At 41.4% G+C, this 16,532-nt stretch overlaps 1 protein-coding gene across 1 annotated transcript; it reads right to left on the bottom strand.

Moving 5' to 3' along the window:
- Positions 1-7,849: 7,849 nt before the first annotated feature.
- Positions 7,850-10,213, bottom strand: nkx2.2b (NK2 homeobox 2b). Its single transcript, XM_034699912.1, has 2 exons — positions 9,851-10,213; positions 7,850-8,892 (listed from the first exon to the last, which is right to left on the bottom strand). The coding sequence occupies exons 1-2, from the start codon at positions 10,077-10,079 to the stop codon at positions 8,351-8,353; spliced, it is 771 nt and encodes a 256-aa protein (XP_034555803.1). The 5' UTR covers positions 10,080-10,213; the 3' UTR covers positions 7,850-8,350.
- Between the last annotated feature and the right edge of the window lie 6,319 nt (positions 10,214-16,532).

The raw sequence follows: 16,532 nt of genomic DNA, 5'->3' as shown, positions 1-16,532 counted from the left end.
ATTCAACAGGATGATAATAATAATAACTTTATTTATATATAGAGAGAGAGAGGACGTTTATTCAATCAGCATGAAGCCTTCCTGTTGGACGATGGGACAGGAGGGTCCTGGGTGCAGGCTGGATTCAGGATTTTTCATGAACTGTAAAAGAGGCGTTGGTGTTCTCAATACAACACTTCATCATCATCATCAATCTTTATTTGTATCGCGCCAAATCACAACAAACGTTATCTCAAGACGCTTTTACAAACAGAGCAGGTCTAGACCACTCTATGTCAAATTATGAACAGAGACCCAACACCAAGACAGGATCAGACTCAGTCTGACCCCACCTTAATCCACCATGAGCATTACACCTCACAGTATTTAGCTAGTTACAGCGGAGAGGATAAACTTCCTTTAACAGGCAGAAACCTCCAGCAGGACCAGACTCATGTTAGACACACATCTGCTGAGACCGTGTTGGAGAGAGGGATAGAGGGAGATGATGAGAGAGAGATGATAGTGATGAGACGAGTAGTAGAAGCTGTTGCCGCTGGAGTCCAGATTGTCCACAGCAGGAGGACGTCTACGGCAGCTCAGAGGAACCTACGAGACAAGGGAGCTCAGGGACTCCAGAAAGGTCTATGGTTAGTAACTTTAATGGGACAGGCAGAGTTAAAGTAAGTGATGAAGGGGTTGGGGGAAGGGGGTGAGCTAGGATCCCAGTGTGTCAGTGCGCCAGTTCCCCCGGCAGTCTAGGCCTATAGCAGCATAACTAAGACCTGGTCCAAGCCTGATCCAGCTCTAACTATAAGCTTTATCAAAAAGGAAAGTTTGAAGCCTACTCTTAAAAGTAGAGAGGGTGTCTGCCTCCCGGACCCTGACTGGTAGATGATTCCAAAGGAGAGGGGCCTGATAACTGAAGGCTCTACCTCCCATACTACTTTTAGAGACTTTTAGGTACAATGAGCAGGCCTGCATGTTGGAGCGTAGAGTTCTAGAGGGGTAATAGGGCACTATGAGCTCTTTAAGATACGAGGGTGTCTGATTTTTAAGAGCTTTGTAGGTTAAAAGAAGGATTTTAAATTCTACTCTACATTTTATTGGGAGTCAGTGTAGAGAAGCTAACACTGGAGAGATGTGCTCCCTCTTCCTAGTTCTAGTCAGGACTCGAGCTGCAGCGTTTTGAACTAGCTGAAGAGTCTTTAGAGACTTATTGGGGCAGCCTGATAAGAGGGAGTTACAGTAATCTAACCTGGAGGGAACAAATGCATGGACTAGTTTTTCAACACTTGAGACCTCAGGAGGTGGTGGTGGAACTCTTTGCTGGTGATTTTAACTGTAAGGCTGAAATCATCACAGCTTGTCCGGTCAGAACGTGGATGTCATGGATAGCAAGATATTCAAAGAGCTGACACTCTCTCTCTTTAGATTTCCACTCCTTTTATTTTCTTCGACAGTGATCTTTCGTGTGAAAGTGAAAGTGAAAGTGGTTTCTGAAGGAAAGAATACAAATATATATAAACACAAGTCTGTCCAACATGATAATAACATGACTTTATATAATACATAATATAATTTATGGAAAACTATGAAGAAAGCTAAACTATACTCAGACTTCCAAGGGACAATCAACAAGTTACCATAATGACAGCCACTACCTCTATCACACACACACACACACACACACACACACACACACACACATACACACACACACACATAGAACACAAGAAAATGCTGTCGGTCCCTAAGTGGACCCTGCATGCTCATGCTGCATGTCATGATAATGAACTACTAAACCAAATGACTAAACTATGATTAAAACTACTCACAATCTTATGGATGCACTAAAAACTATGGGAAAGGATGTGAAGGGAATAGGATGATGGTGAGGGGAAAAGAGACGTCTCCTCTGATCAGCTCCATCCTCTGTCTGAGGGCTGTGCAGGTGTGCCTCTGTGCATCCTGCTTTTGGTCCTTCAAAAAAGGTCGTCTACATTTGGAACGACCTTGATAACGCTTTAGGAGAAGTTTGAATTAAACCAAAACAAACAGACCAACAAACAAAGCTGCAAACATTTCATACAACACAAACACTGATGAGTCACTGATGAGTCTTTCACCTCCAAACTCACAATAAGAGGTGAAGTCTGAGTCTGATAACATGAGTGATCTTTTATCAGAGCTCACTGAGGAGGCAGAGAGTCACACACACACACACCTGACTCTCACTCACACACCCTCACTCAGACTCATTTAACCCTGATCGATTTAAAGAGCTGTGGTTTTATAGATGAAGTAGCTCCTCCCACTTTGAACAGAGTGTTATATATATCAGTGATGTGACTGATGTTGAGATAAACTGAAGTGAACTGAGTGTTTGAAGTTCTTTTAACGTGTTGAATAAAGAGCAGTGGATCCTAAATCAGCTGTACCTGCTTGATTTAGTAAATAAATGAAGTGTGTGTGTGTGTGTGTGTGTGTGTGTGTGTGTGTGTGTGTGTGTGTGTGTGTGTGTGTGTGTGTGTGTGTGTGTGTGTGTGTGTCAGGTAAAAGTTTTGACTAAGCTTCTGCTGCCCCCTGCTGGCCGTGAGAGGAACAGCAGGTGTGTTTTTAACATCTTTATTTAATCTTAATTTGAAACACAAACTTGTTTTTAATTCATCAGAAAAGTATCTGATTAAAGGAAGTCCTGTCTGAGTTTAACATTTAAATATTAAGTACAAATATTAAAAAATAAACAACACATGTAAAATGTGATCTTTAAATTAACTGAGGATAAAAAAGTCATGAAATACATCAAATGAAATTAATTTAAAATAAAATAAAAATTGTTTTAAAAGAAATCTAAAATTGTGAAGAGCACCAATTATTTTATTTATATAAAATAAATCAAATTAAATAAAGGGGAGAAATAATTAAATACATTAGGATAAAAGAAAATATCAGATTCATTATTTTATACATGCAGGAAAATTAAATGTTCATTAAACTGTTTTTAAGTTTGACTGAGTTCTTTTACTGAAGTGTGATATCACATGTCTGATATCTTCCTCCTTAATTGAAGTCAGAAATGCTCTTATTTTGAAAATATTTTTCTATTTCTGGGACTTATTTTGTTTATTGATTCAGTTTCCTCAGAGTAATCAGTCAGCTGTTTGCTGTGAGACTTAAAATATATACTTTTATTTAGTTTACCTTCTTCAACCCTGATTCAAACAGATAGGACTCTGTGTTTGATGAGACTTTTTTAAATCAGCCCAGAACAGATGAATCACTTTCTGCACAGGATCAAATGTTTGAACAGATTTTATTGTTGCTAAAGTTAAATCCCCTCAATCTGATGATGCAGATTAAAAGTCTGTTGTAACTCTTTCTTTGTTCTCCTGTCAGATAATCTTATTTAACAACCAAACCTCTTCCTCTCCTCTTCTTCTTCTTCTTCTTCTTCTTCTTCTTCTTCTTCTTCTTCTTCTTCTTCTCTGTGTTTTCTGTGTGTGTGCTGAGCTCTTTAACGAGCACTGAGGAATAACAAGCTTTAAACAGCTCACACTGAATGTAAATTATTTCCTTCAACTGTTGCTTACTTTAGTTCTTAATCAAACAAACAAACAAACAAACAAACAAACAAACAAACAAACAAATAATAATGATAATAATCTTTATTTATATAGCACTTTTTCAGAACAGGGTTACAAAGTGCTTCATGAATAAGAAAGAAACTAAAAGAGAGAAATGTGAGGAAGACAAAAAAGGAAAAAGAACAATGTTGGAAGAATAAAATCAACAAAAATGTAAGATGAACACAATCAGAAATACACAATATAAAAAATATTAAAAATACAAAAATATATAAAAAACACAAGAGATATTTAAAGCATAAAATATATAAAAAATATATAAATAACATTGAATTTCCCCGTTGTGGGACGAGTAAAGGACTATCTTATCTTATCTTATATAAAAAATATAAAAATTAAGATACAATTATAAAATCCTTCCAGTGATTCTGCCTAAAAAATAATAAAATCATCTGGATTAAAACAACAGGAGGTGCATTCATTTGGGACTGTTCTCAATTCAATTCAATTCAATTCAAAAAACTGTATTTGTCCCCGGGGGGAATTTAAGGCACACAAGAAACAGACACTTGAATTATAAGGATTGTAGTGGATGAATCCACATTTAAAACTTAAACTGAGTGACTCAGTCTAAATAAAACATCTCTTAGTTTTTGGTCTTTTCTGATTTGTTGACCCTCACAATAAATAAAAACATCAACAGACTCATTATTTATATTTAAAGTCTGAATCTCAGACAGCTAACACACACTAAAAACAGCGCACTGGCCCTTTAAACCCCTGGTATCTTTCTTCTTCTCCTCTTTTATTGGAGCAGGTGACACATTATAACTGTCTCAAAGCTTTAACCCCCCTTACTCTGACATCACCCCTCTGAGATGAGCTGACCTCTGACCCCCTGAATACACAGGACCCCCCCAACACACACACACACACACACACACACACACACACACACACACACACACACACACACACACACACACAGGGGGTCTTTCTCTCCTTTGTGGCCTCACAGTGAGGAGCTGGTTGTGTGTGCGTGAAAGACGATTTCTGCTGCGGTGAAGATGTTTTTAATCCGTCACACAAAACTCAAATATTCACATTTTAAAGATTAAAACAGAAATTCAACTTTAAATCAGATTTTATTATGATGATAAAAACATTGTCTCTTTGTGTCAGGAACACTCAGTGAGAATAAAACAGGGAACTTCTTCCTCTGTAAAAAAGAGGTGTACACACAGAGGATCAGCCTCAGTGAAGGAGAAGCCCTCAGTCCAATATTTAAGATGTTCTGATATGTTTCATAATCTCCCACATGACCCCACATGACCCCACATGACCCCTGATGACCCCTGATGACCCCAAGACCCAGACATGGACATATATTAAATAAGATTTCATAAATGTAGGCCCTCGACTCCTCTAAGAGGCTCTCACTTTAACTCTTCCTGTCCAATTAAAGTTACTAACCATAGACCGAGCTGGAGTCCCTGAGCTCCCTTGTCTCATCTTTCTTTCTTTCTTTCTTTCTCTCTCTTTCCTGCTTTCCCTCTTTCTTTCTTTCATTCATTCATTTTTCCTTGTATTCCTTCTTTCCTGCTGTCCTTCTTTCTTTCTTTCTGTCTTTCTTTCTTTCTTTCTTTCTTTCTTTCTTTCCTTCTTTCATGCTGTCCGTCTTTCTTTCTTCATTTCATCCCTTATTATTTCAATTTATTTAATTCCTTCTTTCTTTCTTTCTTTCTCTCTCTCTATCTTTTGTGCTGTCCCTTTTTCTTTCTTTCTTTCTTTCCATCATTCTTAATATTTTATGTCTCCTTTTCGCATCCCCTCCTTTCCTTCTATCATTCCTTCATCATTTCTTCTCCTCTTTTTCTTTCTTCTGGTCTCCCTCTCTTCTCTCTTTTCTTAGACCTTTCTGGAGTCCCTGAGCTCCCTTGTCTCGTAGGTTCCTCTGGATCTCTGCTGCTGTGGACGTGGTCCAGACTCCAGCTGCTACAACTACTACTATCCGTCTCCCCACTATCATCTCTCTCTCTCTCTTCATCTCCCTCTATCCCTCTCTCCAACACGGTCTCAGCAGATGTGTGTCTAACATGAGTCTGGTCCTGCTGGAGGTTTCTGCCTGTTAAAGGAAGTTTGTCCTTGCCACTGTAACTTGCTAAATGCTGCAAAGTGCTCTGCTCATGGTGGATTAAGATGAGATCAGACTGAGTCCTGTCTGGAAGAGGGGACTGGATCTGATCCGGTCTTGATGTTGGTTCTTTGTTAATAATAGAACATAGAGGACGGTCTAGACCGGCTCTGTTTGGAAAGAGTCTGAGGAGAACGTTGTTGGGATTTGGTGTTTTATAAATAAAGATTGATTGATGATGGAGGAGAGAAAGAACAGAGGAAGAGATGTTAGAGAGAAGACAGAGTCTCTGAACTTTTAGGAGGTCGTGATCACAGGAGAGCAGCTTCTCTTTAGACTCGGCTAACTTGCAGATATCTTGTCTCCAGGTGAAAACTCCTCACAGGAGCTTTAAGATGACGTTTAAAACAGCACATATATTAATCTGGATTTTACACACCGTTCAGCAACATTCAGCTGTTCTTCTGTCACATATTGTTTGTTTTTCACACTAAGACTCATCTCTCAGTATCACTGCTGCATTAACATGTTGTTCTCTGGATGTTAAAGATGCTATATTTCATCATCTGTTTCTTGTATGGAGTAGAAGACTAGAGGAGTGTGACTGTGGGATCATTATTTATGAGTCCTCCTAGTCTTTGTGTTTTTTTCTGACATTGTTAGAAGCACATTTTTGTTTTTTAATGGAGACTTTTATTTCCTCTTTGTTCCTGGAACTTTTCCGAAGTGTTAAACCAACCGTCTGCTGCTTCTGCAAGACTTAATGTTTCCTTTTGAGAGAGCCCAGCTCACCAGATCCTGACTTTTGAACACTACTTTACAGACACGGAGTTCATTTTCATACAAATATTCCTCTTTTCTTCGAAGATGAACTCAATCAGGAGGATAAAGGTTGCCCGCTCTGCAGCTAGTGTCCACCCTTTATCAGCTCTTTGTTGAACTCCTCTGATTCAGTCTCCTCCTCAGAGTTTGAGACGTGGTCGCCCTCTGACATCAGTCTGATTAGCTTCACCTGTATGTTAGCTCAGACTCAAAGGACCTCATGATATTTTGATTCTGTTTGACTCAGTGCAGATTACTTTGAGCCTTCTGGGAGTTTCACACAGTGCATGTGGAGTTCAAGAGCACCGCAGTGCAGCAGGCCGAACTACAGAGCATCCAAAGAGACAGAATAGCGTTCAATATAAAAAGGAAATGATGCAGGAACATCATCGCTGCACAAAGAACGCACTAACTCTCAGATGTAGTGGATGCATGCAGGCCAACTTCTGAATTTATGCAGTTTAACAGCCTAAACTCTGCTTGCATGTAGGGACAGTAAAGATGTTTTATACCACTCTCTGAAGGAACAAGAAGCAGCTTCATCTGTGACTTCAATACATTTTTAAAAAGAAGTCAATTCACTGATTCATTCTTAAGTTTAAACAGTCAGAAGGCACAGCTCTGGGCCTGGATGCATGTCCACTTCTGGAACTCAAGACAGGATACCTGCATCTTTCTGTAGCCTGAGGCCTTTAAATGAAGCAGAATTTACCTTTGACCCCCCCTGACTTTATTTGTCTCTGTTAAAGACAAACATGAGGACATTTTAAAAACTCTGTTTCTGCACAACAAATCTTTAAATCTGTCCGACTCCTCAGGTTTGATCTCCAGCTTTAAATGTTCATGATTTTCAGTGAGCTCCAGAGTTTAACATGTTGAAGGATTTTAAGAGCCTTACAATTAAATGAAAGGAGATATGAAAGTCAGATATTAGATGTTATGTCTCTTAAAGCCGCCTGTAGCTTAAGAAAAATATTTATTTTCATCTGTCCACCTTCAGGAAACACTCTGGAGGTGTTAAATCTACACTCTTAGATTAACAGGGACAAACCTTTTTGCAGAAACAGATATTAAATAATATTTAAAGAATATTATTTTTCAGATTTAAATCAGTTTGGTGAGATTTGTCTTCAGAGGTTTGAGTGATGATTCATGTTTTTAACATCCCAGCAGGCTGAAATGAAACCAGTCAGTCCAGCTTCAACTTTTATTCACCATCATAAATATCCAGTTCATTACAAAACAACTGACCGGGAAACATTCTTATAAATAAGTTTATAAAACACCGAGAAAACAAGTTCTCAGAGGAAAGTGACACCTGCAGAAAAACACAACCAAAACAACAACAAAGAGAGTCATTAAAAAAACCACATAACACTGTCTGGATCTGGTTCTGATCAGTTAGACCTCTTCAGTCTGATCCACATATTTAACAGAGAACAGAGTCAGGCTCTGAGAGGGAGGGGAGAGTCTTTAGTGTCTGAGGTTAGAAATGAACATCAGCTCATCCCCTGAGCTGTGAGGAGATGATGATCTCAGACAATGAAGAAGATTTAAATCTGGAAACTAGAATCACTAACTGAGTCTGAGAAACATTTACCTTCTCCTCTCTGGATTCAGGACTCTCAATGGTTCTGTAAAAATACTGTTTAAATCAGACCTGGAGCTCAGATTAAAATAATGTTTAAAATCTTACATTCATCTTTTAAAGAGATTCAATCTGGGAGGGGAGACAGATCACTGTAAGACCGAGCATGAGCTCCTGTCGTGGGTGTGTGTGACGTGTATGTGGACCCGGTGAGTCCTCCAGGGAGAGTCAGTCCATCCCTCACCAGCTCCAGTGGTACATGTGAGCCAGCTGCTGCACCCCGGGGTGCTGCTGCTGCAGGCCGGGCAGCTCGGGGCCGTACGCGGGGTGCAGCAGCGGGGAGTACAGAGGCAGACTGATCCCGGACCTGAGGGTCACCTCCAGGTCCTGGGCTGTGATCCGGTCGCAGGGCTTCCCGTCCCGGACCAGCACCGGGATGGCGACTCGGCGGGCCGGAAGGAGCTGCAGCGCGTCCAGGCTGTGCTCCACCCGGGCCCGCTTCATCTTGTACCGGTGGTTCTGGAACCAGATCTTCACCTGGTTCGGGGTGAGGCGGATCAGCCCGGCCAGGTGTTCCCTCTCCGGGGCAGACAGGTACCTCTGCTGCCGGAAGCGGCGCTCGAGCTCGAAGGTCTGCGCTTTGGAGAAGAGCACGCGCCGCTTCCTGCCCCGACTCTTCTGAGCAGGGAGTCCAGCAGAGTCCCGATCCGGGTCCGGGGACTCATCCGGGGACAGCTCGGGGGACTTGGGCTCGGTGCGGGAGTTCAAGGTGAGTCCGTGGACTGAGAGAGAGACACAGGTTCTTATTTACCCACATGAAATCACAGATCAGAGAAACCTCCAGCATGAGGTCTTTAAAACAACACATGAAGGAAACCATCATCCTGATCTCAGACAGAGACTGACTTTATATTAGAGGAGGGAAAATCACATCAGGCTGAAGGATTCATTTTATAATGTGGTCCAGAAAAGAGCCTGGCGTTCATTTTTAAACGAGGGATTTAAATTCAACCTGCTCCAAAAAGGCTTTTTATTTTTAATGTAAATCTCCCTCTGCTACTCACCACTACACTATCATCATATTATTTTAGTCTGTACATATTAGTCATACCTATTTATTGTTCTTTAGTATTTATAGCTGATGTTATTATATTTTTATTCTTATGTCTTGTACAAAGAGAGCACAGTTTACCAAAGTCAAATTCCTTCTGTGTTCAAACATACCTGACCAATAAACTGATCCTGATCCTGATCCTGATCCTGATTCTGATTCTGTCTGTTCTGGTTACATTTGACCAAAACTGAACAGAAACAAACATTTGAACCTCAAACTGAGTTTTAGAATTACATTCCATAACGAGGCAGTGATTTCAGTATTAAAACACTGATCACAGAGGACTTATTGAATCTGATAATAAAGATTAAATGAGATGGAACAAAGAGACAGTTTCCAGTTACGCGCGGGTGTTTCAGACTGTGCAACAAAAAATAAAGGTTCAATAAAGTTCTAAAATACCTTTTATATTTTTAATATTAAAGTTAGACATAAAAAAACTGGATATTTAATGTATATATTTATTTTTGGACGTTTACATTAATTCACTCTGATTTTTACGCACGAGAAAATAGTTCCAGAGTGAAAAGTCTGAGCTGATCTCAATAAAAACAAATAATCTGAAGTTAATCTCATGAAATAAATATCTATATTTATATCTCATTATTAAAATCTGACCCCCTCACCTGAGAAGTGCAGGTTCCCGGGTCCGCGGCTCCACCTGCCGTAGTTTCCTCCACAGCCGGTAAATCCCGACACCGGCGCGTCCCCGGAGCCTGACACCTCCGCGGAGGCCTCCTCGGGGTCCTCCTCCTCGGTTTCCTCAGTCCCGGACCCGCATCTCCCAGCAGGGTTAGGGAGATCCAGGATGTCCCTCACGGAGAAGCCGGTTTTTGTGCTCGTGCCAAAAGACATGACGCGGTTTGGGAAGAAGAATGACGCAGAGAGAAGAGGAAGAAGAGGAAGAGGAACGAGAAGAAGAAGAAGAAGAGAGAAGGAGAAGTTCTGCGGTGGTTCGGCCGCTGCAGCCCGGCGCAGAGGAGCTCACCGCGGAGGGTTCGGGTCCATGAATGCCGTTAAACGGAGCCCGGAGCTGCACGGGCCGACCGGGGAGGATTTAACAGCATGAAGAATACATGAGGGAGGACACGAGGGAGGACAGGAGCAGAGTGTGTGTGTGTGTGTGTGTCGGTGTGTGTGAGCCGTTAAAAAGGACGGAGGCGGGTCCCGGGGGTCAAGTGGGTGAGGGTGTGAAAAAGCCCGTGAGGGGAGGAGGAGATGTTTAACGATGGAGGATTAGAGAGGAAGAAGAAGAGAGGAAGAAGAAGAGACTCATCTACATTTATTACAGGCACTGATCCGCTCCCTGCAGAAACATCAACTGAGAGGTGTCCAAAAGGAAAGAGAGAACATGAACATGTCTGCTGGAACATGGAGAGAGACGTTAGGATCTGTTTTAAAGAGATTTATGCAGCAGGCCAATCAAACGTGATACAAAAAGAAAAACACATTTATTTATATTCAAATGTTTATCATAAAATCTCAATCTGAATATTAAATCTCGTGCACAGTGACAGATTGACTTAAAGACAAATTAATATTGAGAGAAATGACGCATCTAAATAACAAAGTTAATCCACTTGGACATTTACGCATTAAATGATCAGGTTTAAGGGAGTCTGCAGCCTCCCATCCGACCCCGTTATCTCAGAGTAACTCAAATATTTTATTCCTTTTTTAAAAGAATAAACAAATAAAGATCCAGAAGTCTTTTTTAAAGTTTCCTCTCTCTGCAGGAATTAAATATTAAAGAGAAGACTCAATGATTTGATTCAAAATGTCTTCAAAGTGAAACTCGTTGAGACCTTAATCCCCTGAGTGAGTTCACATTAAAGTGGATACATGATTTAAATAAACAGATATTTTAGATATATTTGTAAAACTAAGATTTTATTTGTAGAATGAAATTAAATTAATAAATTCAAGTTTAAATCTCTCCTTAAAGAGCTTCCTCCTCCAGAGATCATCTGAGATGATTTCACAGCAAACACGGAGAGGAGTGTGTGTGAGTGTGTGTCAGTGTTTGTGGTGAGGATTAACTGGAGTGAAAGTGTTTACACACCATGCTGATGGACTCACTCACTCCCACACACACACACACACACACACACACACACACACACACACACACACACACACACACACACACACACACACACACATTTGGTTTTGTTATTTTCAGATGATATTTCTCTGGATGTAAAGGACACATGTTCTTCTTTCTGCAGAGACTGCTAGTAAAATAAATGTGGTGCGTTCACTGGCGTTCACTCAGTCAGTAAAAACTTGTATTAGGAGTTCACTGGTTGAAGTCTCACTGCAGTTAAAGATTAGAGACTGCAGTGGAGCTCTGACTGCTCCGAGCGCTCCTCTGTTAGCAGGCCACTCTGCACCTCTCCATCAGTGCATGTCCTGTTTGTGCATGTGATATTTGGCATGTGAGTGAGTTGCATGTTTAAAAAAGTTGGCAAATTCCCCCTCAGGGATTAATAAAGTATTTAGAATATATGAATATTTCATAAAGTAGAAACATTGTCAAAGATTAAAACACTTTACTGTCCCTTTAATATTTTTGCTGTCCGTGAGAAAACAGCAACAAATCAACAGATAGATATTTAACCTTTAACTTTTATCTGTTGTTTGAATCCTCCAGTCAGGAGCTGATCCCACTCAGAGAGAGAATGAGTCTATACAGGTGCATCTCAATATTTTAGAATATTGGGAAAAATTTATATTTCTATGAGTTTTTTTAAGAAAGAGAAAATCTAACATATTCTGGACTCAGTGGATTCAAACTAAGATGTTTTCCTTTTTTGATTTTGATGATTTTGGACATAGAGAAGACTGCTGACCTGACAGTCCTCCAGAAGACGATCATGGACTCTTCCACAAGGAGAAGGTCTCTGCTGAAAAGACTTTCTGTTCTCAGAGAGCTGGAGACGCAGGACTCAGCACCTGCCCACAGCACCAAAACCACCACCCACTGTGATATACTGGGCTTGATTGGCTCACCTGACCTGGACCTGTAGAGTCCGTGTCAAGAGGAACACCAGACCCAGAAATACAGGGTGAGAATCTCCTCCACAGGGAAACATTCTAATAATCTGAGATACTGGGTTTCTAATTATCCTGAGCTGTGAGTCATGATCTTCAAAATCAAACAAACAAAGAGAAAGGATTTAATATTTCTCTGAACAGGCCACAAACAGAAGAATGTGAAGCTTCAGTTAAACTGGCTTTTCTTTGCAGACTGGAGTTAACATGTGTAAATGCATGACAGTCATAAGTCTGGGATGAACATTCCATCAGATATAAGCATGTAAACACTGTCAGACTGTTTGTGCACATCAGATCTGCTGAAGTCAGATCCAGATATTTAGTCTCCACGTTTCTCAGAAACCTGGAGTGTCCTGCTGTCAGAGAAGTTTCCTCCACCTTCTCCTCAAACCCTGAGAAACACAGACTGCTTTCTAACAGAGAGGGAACATGTCACCACGGCGACCGTCTCCTCACATCTAAAGAAAAAGAGTTTAAAATATGAGATTAAATAACGGAAAACCTTCAAATCAGACTTCTTACAGAGTCTTTAAAGAAGGTTTGGTTTCCACTTTGTATGTGTGATGTGTGTGACAATGAGTTTAGCTCTGTGTGTGTGTGTGTGTGTGTGTGTGTGTGTGTGTGTGTGTGTGTGTGTGTGTGTGTGTGTGTGTGTGTGTGTGTGTGTGTGTGTGTGTGTGTGTGTGTGTGTGTGTGTGTGTGTGTGTGTGTTGGGTCCTGCTGGGTGGTCGAACTCTGCAAACAAACACACGACGAGCCGGTGGCCACAAAGACCGCACAGCCTCCACATTTATCCCATTTATTCCCCCTGAACACTTTATAATGGCCACACACACACACACACACACACACACACACACACACACACACACACACACACACACACACACTGCTGGGAATACATGTGAGGCTGCTGGGAGTTGTCATGGTATTCAGACTGCTGCCTTCAATAGACTGTCCTCTATATTCATGACCACACACACACACACACACACACACACACACACACACACACACACACACACACAGCTCCTTATTTCCAGCAGTCCACAAATACTCAGTTTTATACTGTTGTTTTTTTTTGTTAGTTTATTTTTGTTATTTTATAATAAAACTTAAAATAATTAATTTGAACATTTTTGTAAAATCCAACAATCACATGTACAAACACTCACATTTTAAAACACTTTATTAAATCTTAATTATATTAAATAATTAAACATAATTTAATAGATTAACACTAAAAAAAATGAGTCCAGCTTGAATAAAATGTTCAATATATTTTAAGATATAAGGGAAAAGAAGGAGAAGAATTTTAAAATAACACAATAAAAATACTTTTTAAATGACAGAAAAAATAAATGTAATATCATCATAATAAAAACAACATATCTTAGTATTAAACAAATGAAAATAAAACATGATCAGATAAAAATTAACATTAAATAACAGAGAACTGTTAAAAACATGACAATAACTCCAACAATACTCAATTTCAGTGTCTTAATATTATTGTTCATGTTATAAATGTTAAGTTTGTAACATAGAGGGGATAATTAAAGCCTCTAAAAAATGTTAAGTCCATTATGAACTCGTTATCTGGAGTTATTTACAGTGAAGAAGTATTTAAAGCTCCTTACTGCAGCTTTAAATCCTCTGACCTGTTCATCACTGAGCTCACACTGACACCTGCTGGCAGACTGAGGGACTGCAGCTCTGGTGTTTGATTCATCAGAAGAAAGAAACACTTTTATAATTTTATCATGTTTATTGATTTGATTATTTTCATTGTTCTGTTAGTTTTATGATATTTTAAGTTACCTGACACATTATGTAACTTATTAATATGACTCCTTCAGTCGCTTTAATGAGACAGAAAGGACCCCAAAGAAAAGACTTATCATCATCCCAGAGTTACATGAGCAGGAACAAAGTGACTCACTCAGGTCGGAGTTTGAAGTTAATTCAACTTATAAAAATACTATGGAAATTAATATTAAATAAAATAGAATTTAGATATTAACTCTGTTTAAAAACAAGAGCTTCACAATAATTCAACCATACTTTAAATGGTACAGTGGACTGTACAAAATGAGGGAGGGAGGGAGGGAGGGAGGGAGGGAGGGAGGTAGATAGGTAGGTAGGGAGGGAGATAGGTAGGGAGGGAGGGAGGTAGATAGGTAGGTAGGGAGGGAGGGAGGGAGGGAGGGAGGGAGGGAGGGAGGGAGGGAGGTAGATAGGTAGGTAGGGAGGGAGGGAGGGAGGTAGATAGGTAGGTAGGTAGATAGGTAGGGAGGGAGGGAGGGAGATAGGTAGGGAGGGAGGGAGGTAGATAGGGAGGGAGGGAGGGAGGTAGATAGGTAGGGAGGTAGGGAGGGAGGGAGGGAGGGAGGGAGGGAGGTAGATAGGTAGGTAGGGAGGGAGGGAGGGAGGGAGGTAGGGAGGGAGGGAGGGAGGTAGATAGGTAGGGAGGGAGGGAGGGAGATAGGTAGGGAGGGAGGGAGGTAGATAGGGAGGGAGGGAGGGAGGGAGGTAGATAGGTAGGGAGGGAGGGAGGGAGGTAGGGAGGTAGATAGGTAGGGAGGGAGGGAGGGAGGGAGGTAGATAGGTAGGGAGGGAGGGAGGGAGGGAGGGAGGGAGGGAGGGAGGGAGGGAGGGAGGGAGGGAGGGAGATAGGTAGGTAGGTAGGGAGGGAGGTAGATAGGTAGGGAGGGAGGGAGATAGGTAGGGAGGGAGGGAGGGAGGGAGATAGGTAGGGAGGGAGGGAGGGAGGGAGGTAGATAGGTAGGGAGGGAGGGAGAGAGGGAGGGAGGGAGGGAGGTAGATAGGTAGGGAGGGAGGGAGGGAGGGACGGAGGGAGGGGGGTAGTAGGTAGGTAGGTAAGGAGGTAGGTAGGGAGGTAGGGAGGGAGGTAGGGAGGGAGGGACAGAGGGAGGGAGGTAGGTAGGGAGGGACGGAGGGAGGGAGGGAGGGAGGGAGGGAGGTAGATAGGGAGGGAGGGAGGGAGGGAGAGAGATAGGTATGTCAGTAGATCCTCATATCTTACTCCTCTGACCTCTCCTCTCTTTCCTGTTTTCATGTTTTGTGTTTATTATTTTTGTCCCTTTTGTATGAAGGTTGTAAACATTTGTATTTAAGCTGAAAGAGCCTGAAGCTTCCCTCCAGGTGACTCAGGTGACTCAGAGCTCCTGCTGATGTAAACGTCCATCACTGTGTTTCCTGATGAACACATATGGTGACAGCAGCTCTCAGAGGCTCTCAGAGGCTCTGAGAGGCTGCAGGCTTTACTCTCCTCTCTCTCTCTCTCAGGCGTTCAGACAGACTCGATGGTGGAGTCTGACGCAGCAGCTGCTCGTCCTAACCAGTCGTCTCACCTCCCATCACGTCTCAGGGTTTCAGACTTAGAGGGATTTCTCTCTCAGATCCCCCCTGTGGAGGGAGACAGGAGCATCCTGAATGCAGAATGAGAATCCTTTCCTACCTCTCCTCTATCCTCATCTCCTTTCCTAGGAGCTGTTTGAAAACTCTAGGAGAATATTTTTACATCTTTCTTTGGTTCATTGAGTCAGCCAACATCTTCTAAAGCCATCCAGTGCTTCTTTAACAATCCCATCCTGAGTCCAGGAGACATCAGACTTTAAACATCCAGTTTTTAGAAGTGTAGTCTTGTTTTTGTCGCCCTCTGGTGGTTTCACATGTAAGTGATACCTCTCCTCCAGTTCACTCTGTTTGTCTCACCTCTGTGAATGATGTTATCAGTGTTTGTATATCTCTTCATCAGAGTCCCTGTGCTGCCCTCTTCACTCCTCATGTGGCCTAAAGTTTTTATGACAAATGTTTCAAAACAGAAGAAAAATTAATAAAGATGAACTGGATTTATTAGAAGAGTAGAACAGCTTTATTGTGTCCATATCTGCATGAAACTCATAAACTGTGTTGTTGTGCTCTGGCCTGTAGATGGCGCCACTCGTCCATGTCCCTGCCTTAAAGTGACAGAGCTGAAGTCAGGAGACAGGAAGTGGAATAATCAGGTCTGTTTGAGCAATGAGAGGAGGAGAACAGAGAGTCTGATAAACACACTGCACACTGACATGTTGGTGTTATTACTTTAAAACAGGGAAGTGTTCTTTAATCTGAGTTTTGTGTCTTAAAAACTTAAGAACTTAAGAACTGTTTATTTCCATGTGAATGTAAACACATGTTTGTGCTGCAGTCTGCAGAGTTTCTTCTCTTTACACACAGATTAGATTA

This window comes from Notolabrus celidotus, chromosome 13, assembly GCF_009762535.1.
Source record: "Notolabrus celidotus isolate fNotCel1 chromosome 13, fNotCel1.pri, whole genome shotgun sequence".
NCBI lineage: Eukaryota > Metazoa > Chordata > Actinopteri > Labriformes > Labridae > Notolabrus > Notolabrus celidotus.
The sequence above is the reverse complement of the archived record's forward strand: the minus strand, read 5'-3'. Positions and strand labels throughout refer to the sequence as shown.

Bases quoted from the DNA above. Each gene is read 5' to 3' on its own strand.
- nkx2.2b (XM_034699912.1), bottom strand. From the start codon at position 10,079: ATGTCTTTTGGCACGAGCACAAAAACCGGCTTCTCCGTGAGGGACATC. The intron at 8,893-9,850 runs GTGAGGGGGTCA...TCTCTCTCTCAG, and splicing joins CGGGAACCTGCACTTCTCAG to TCCACGGACTCACCTTGAAC.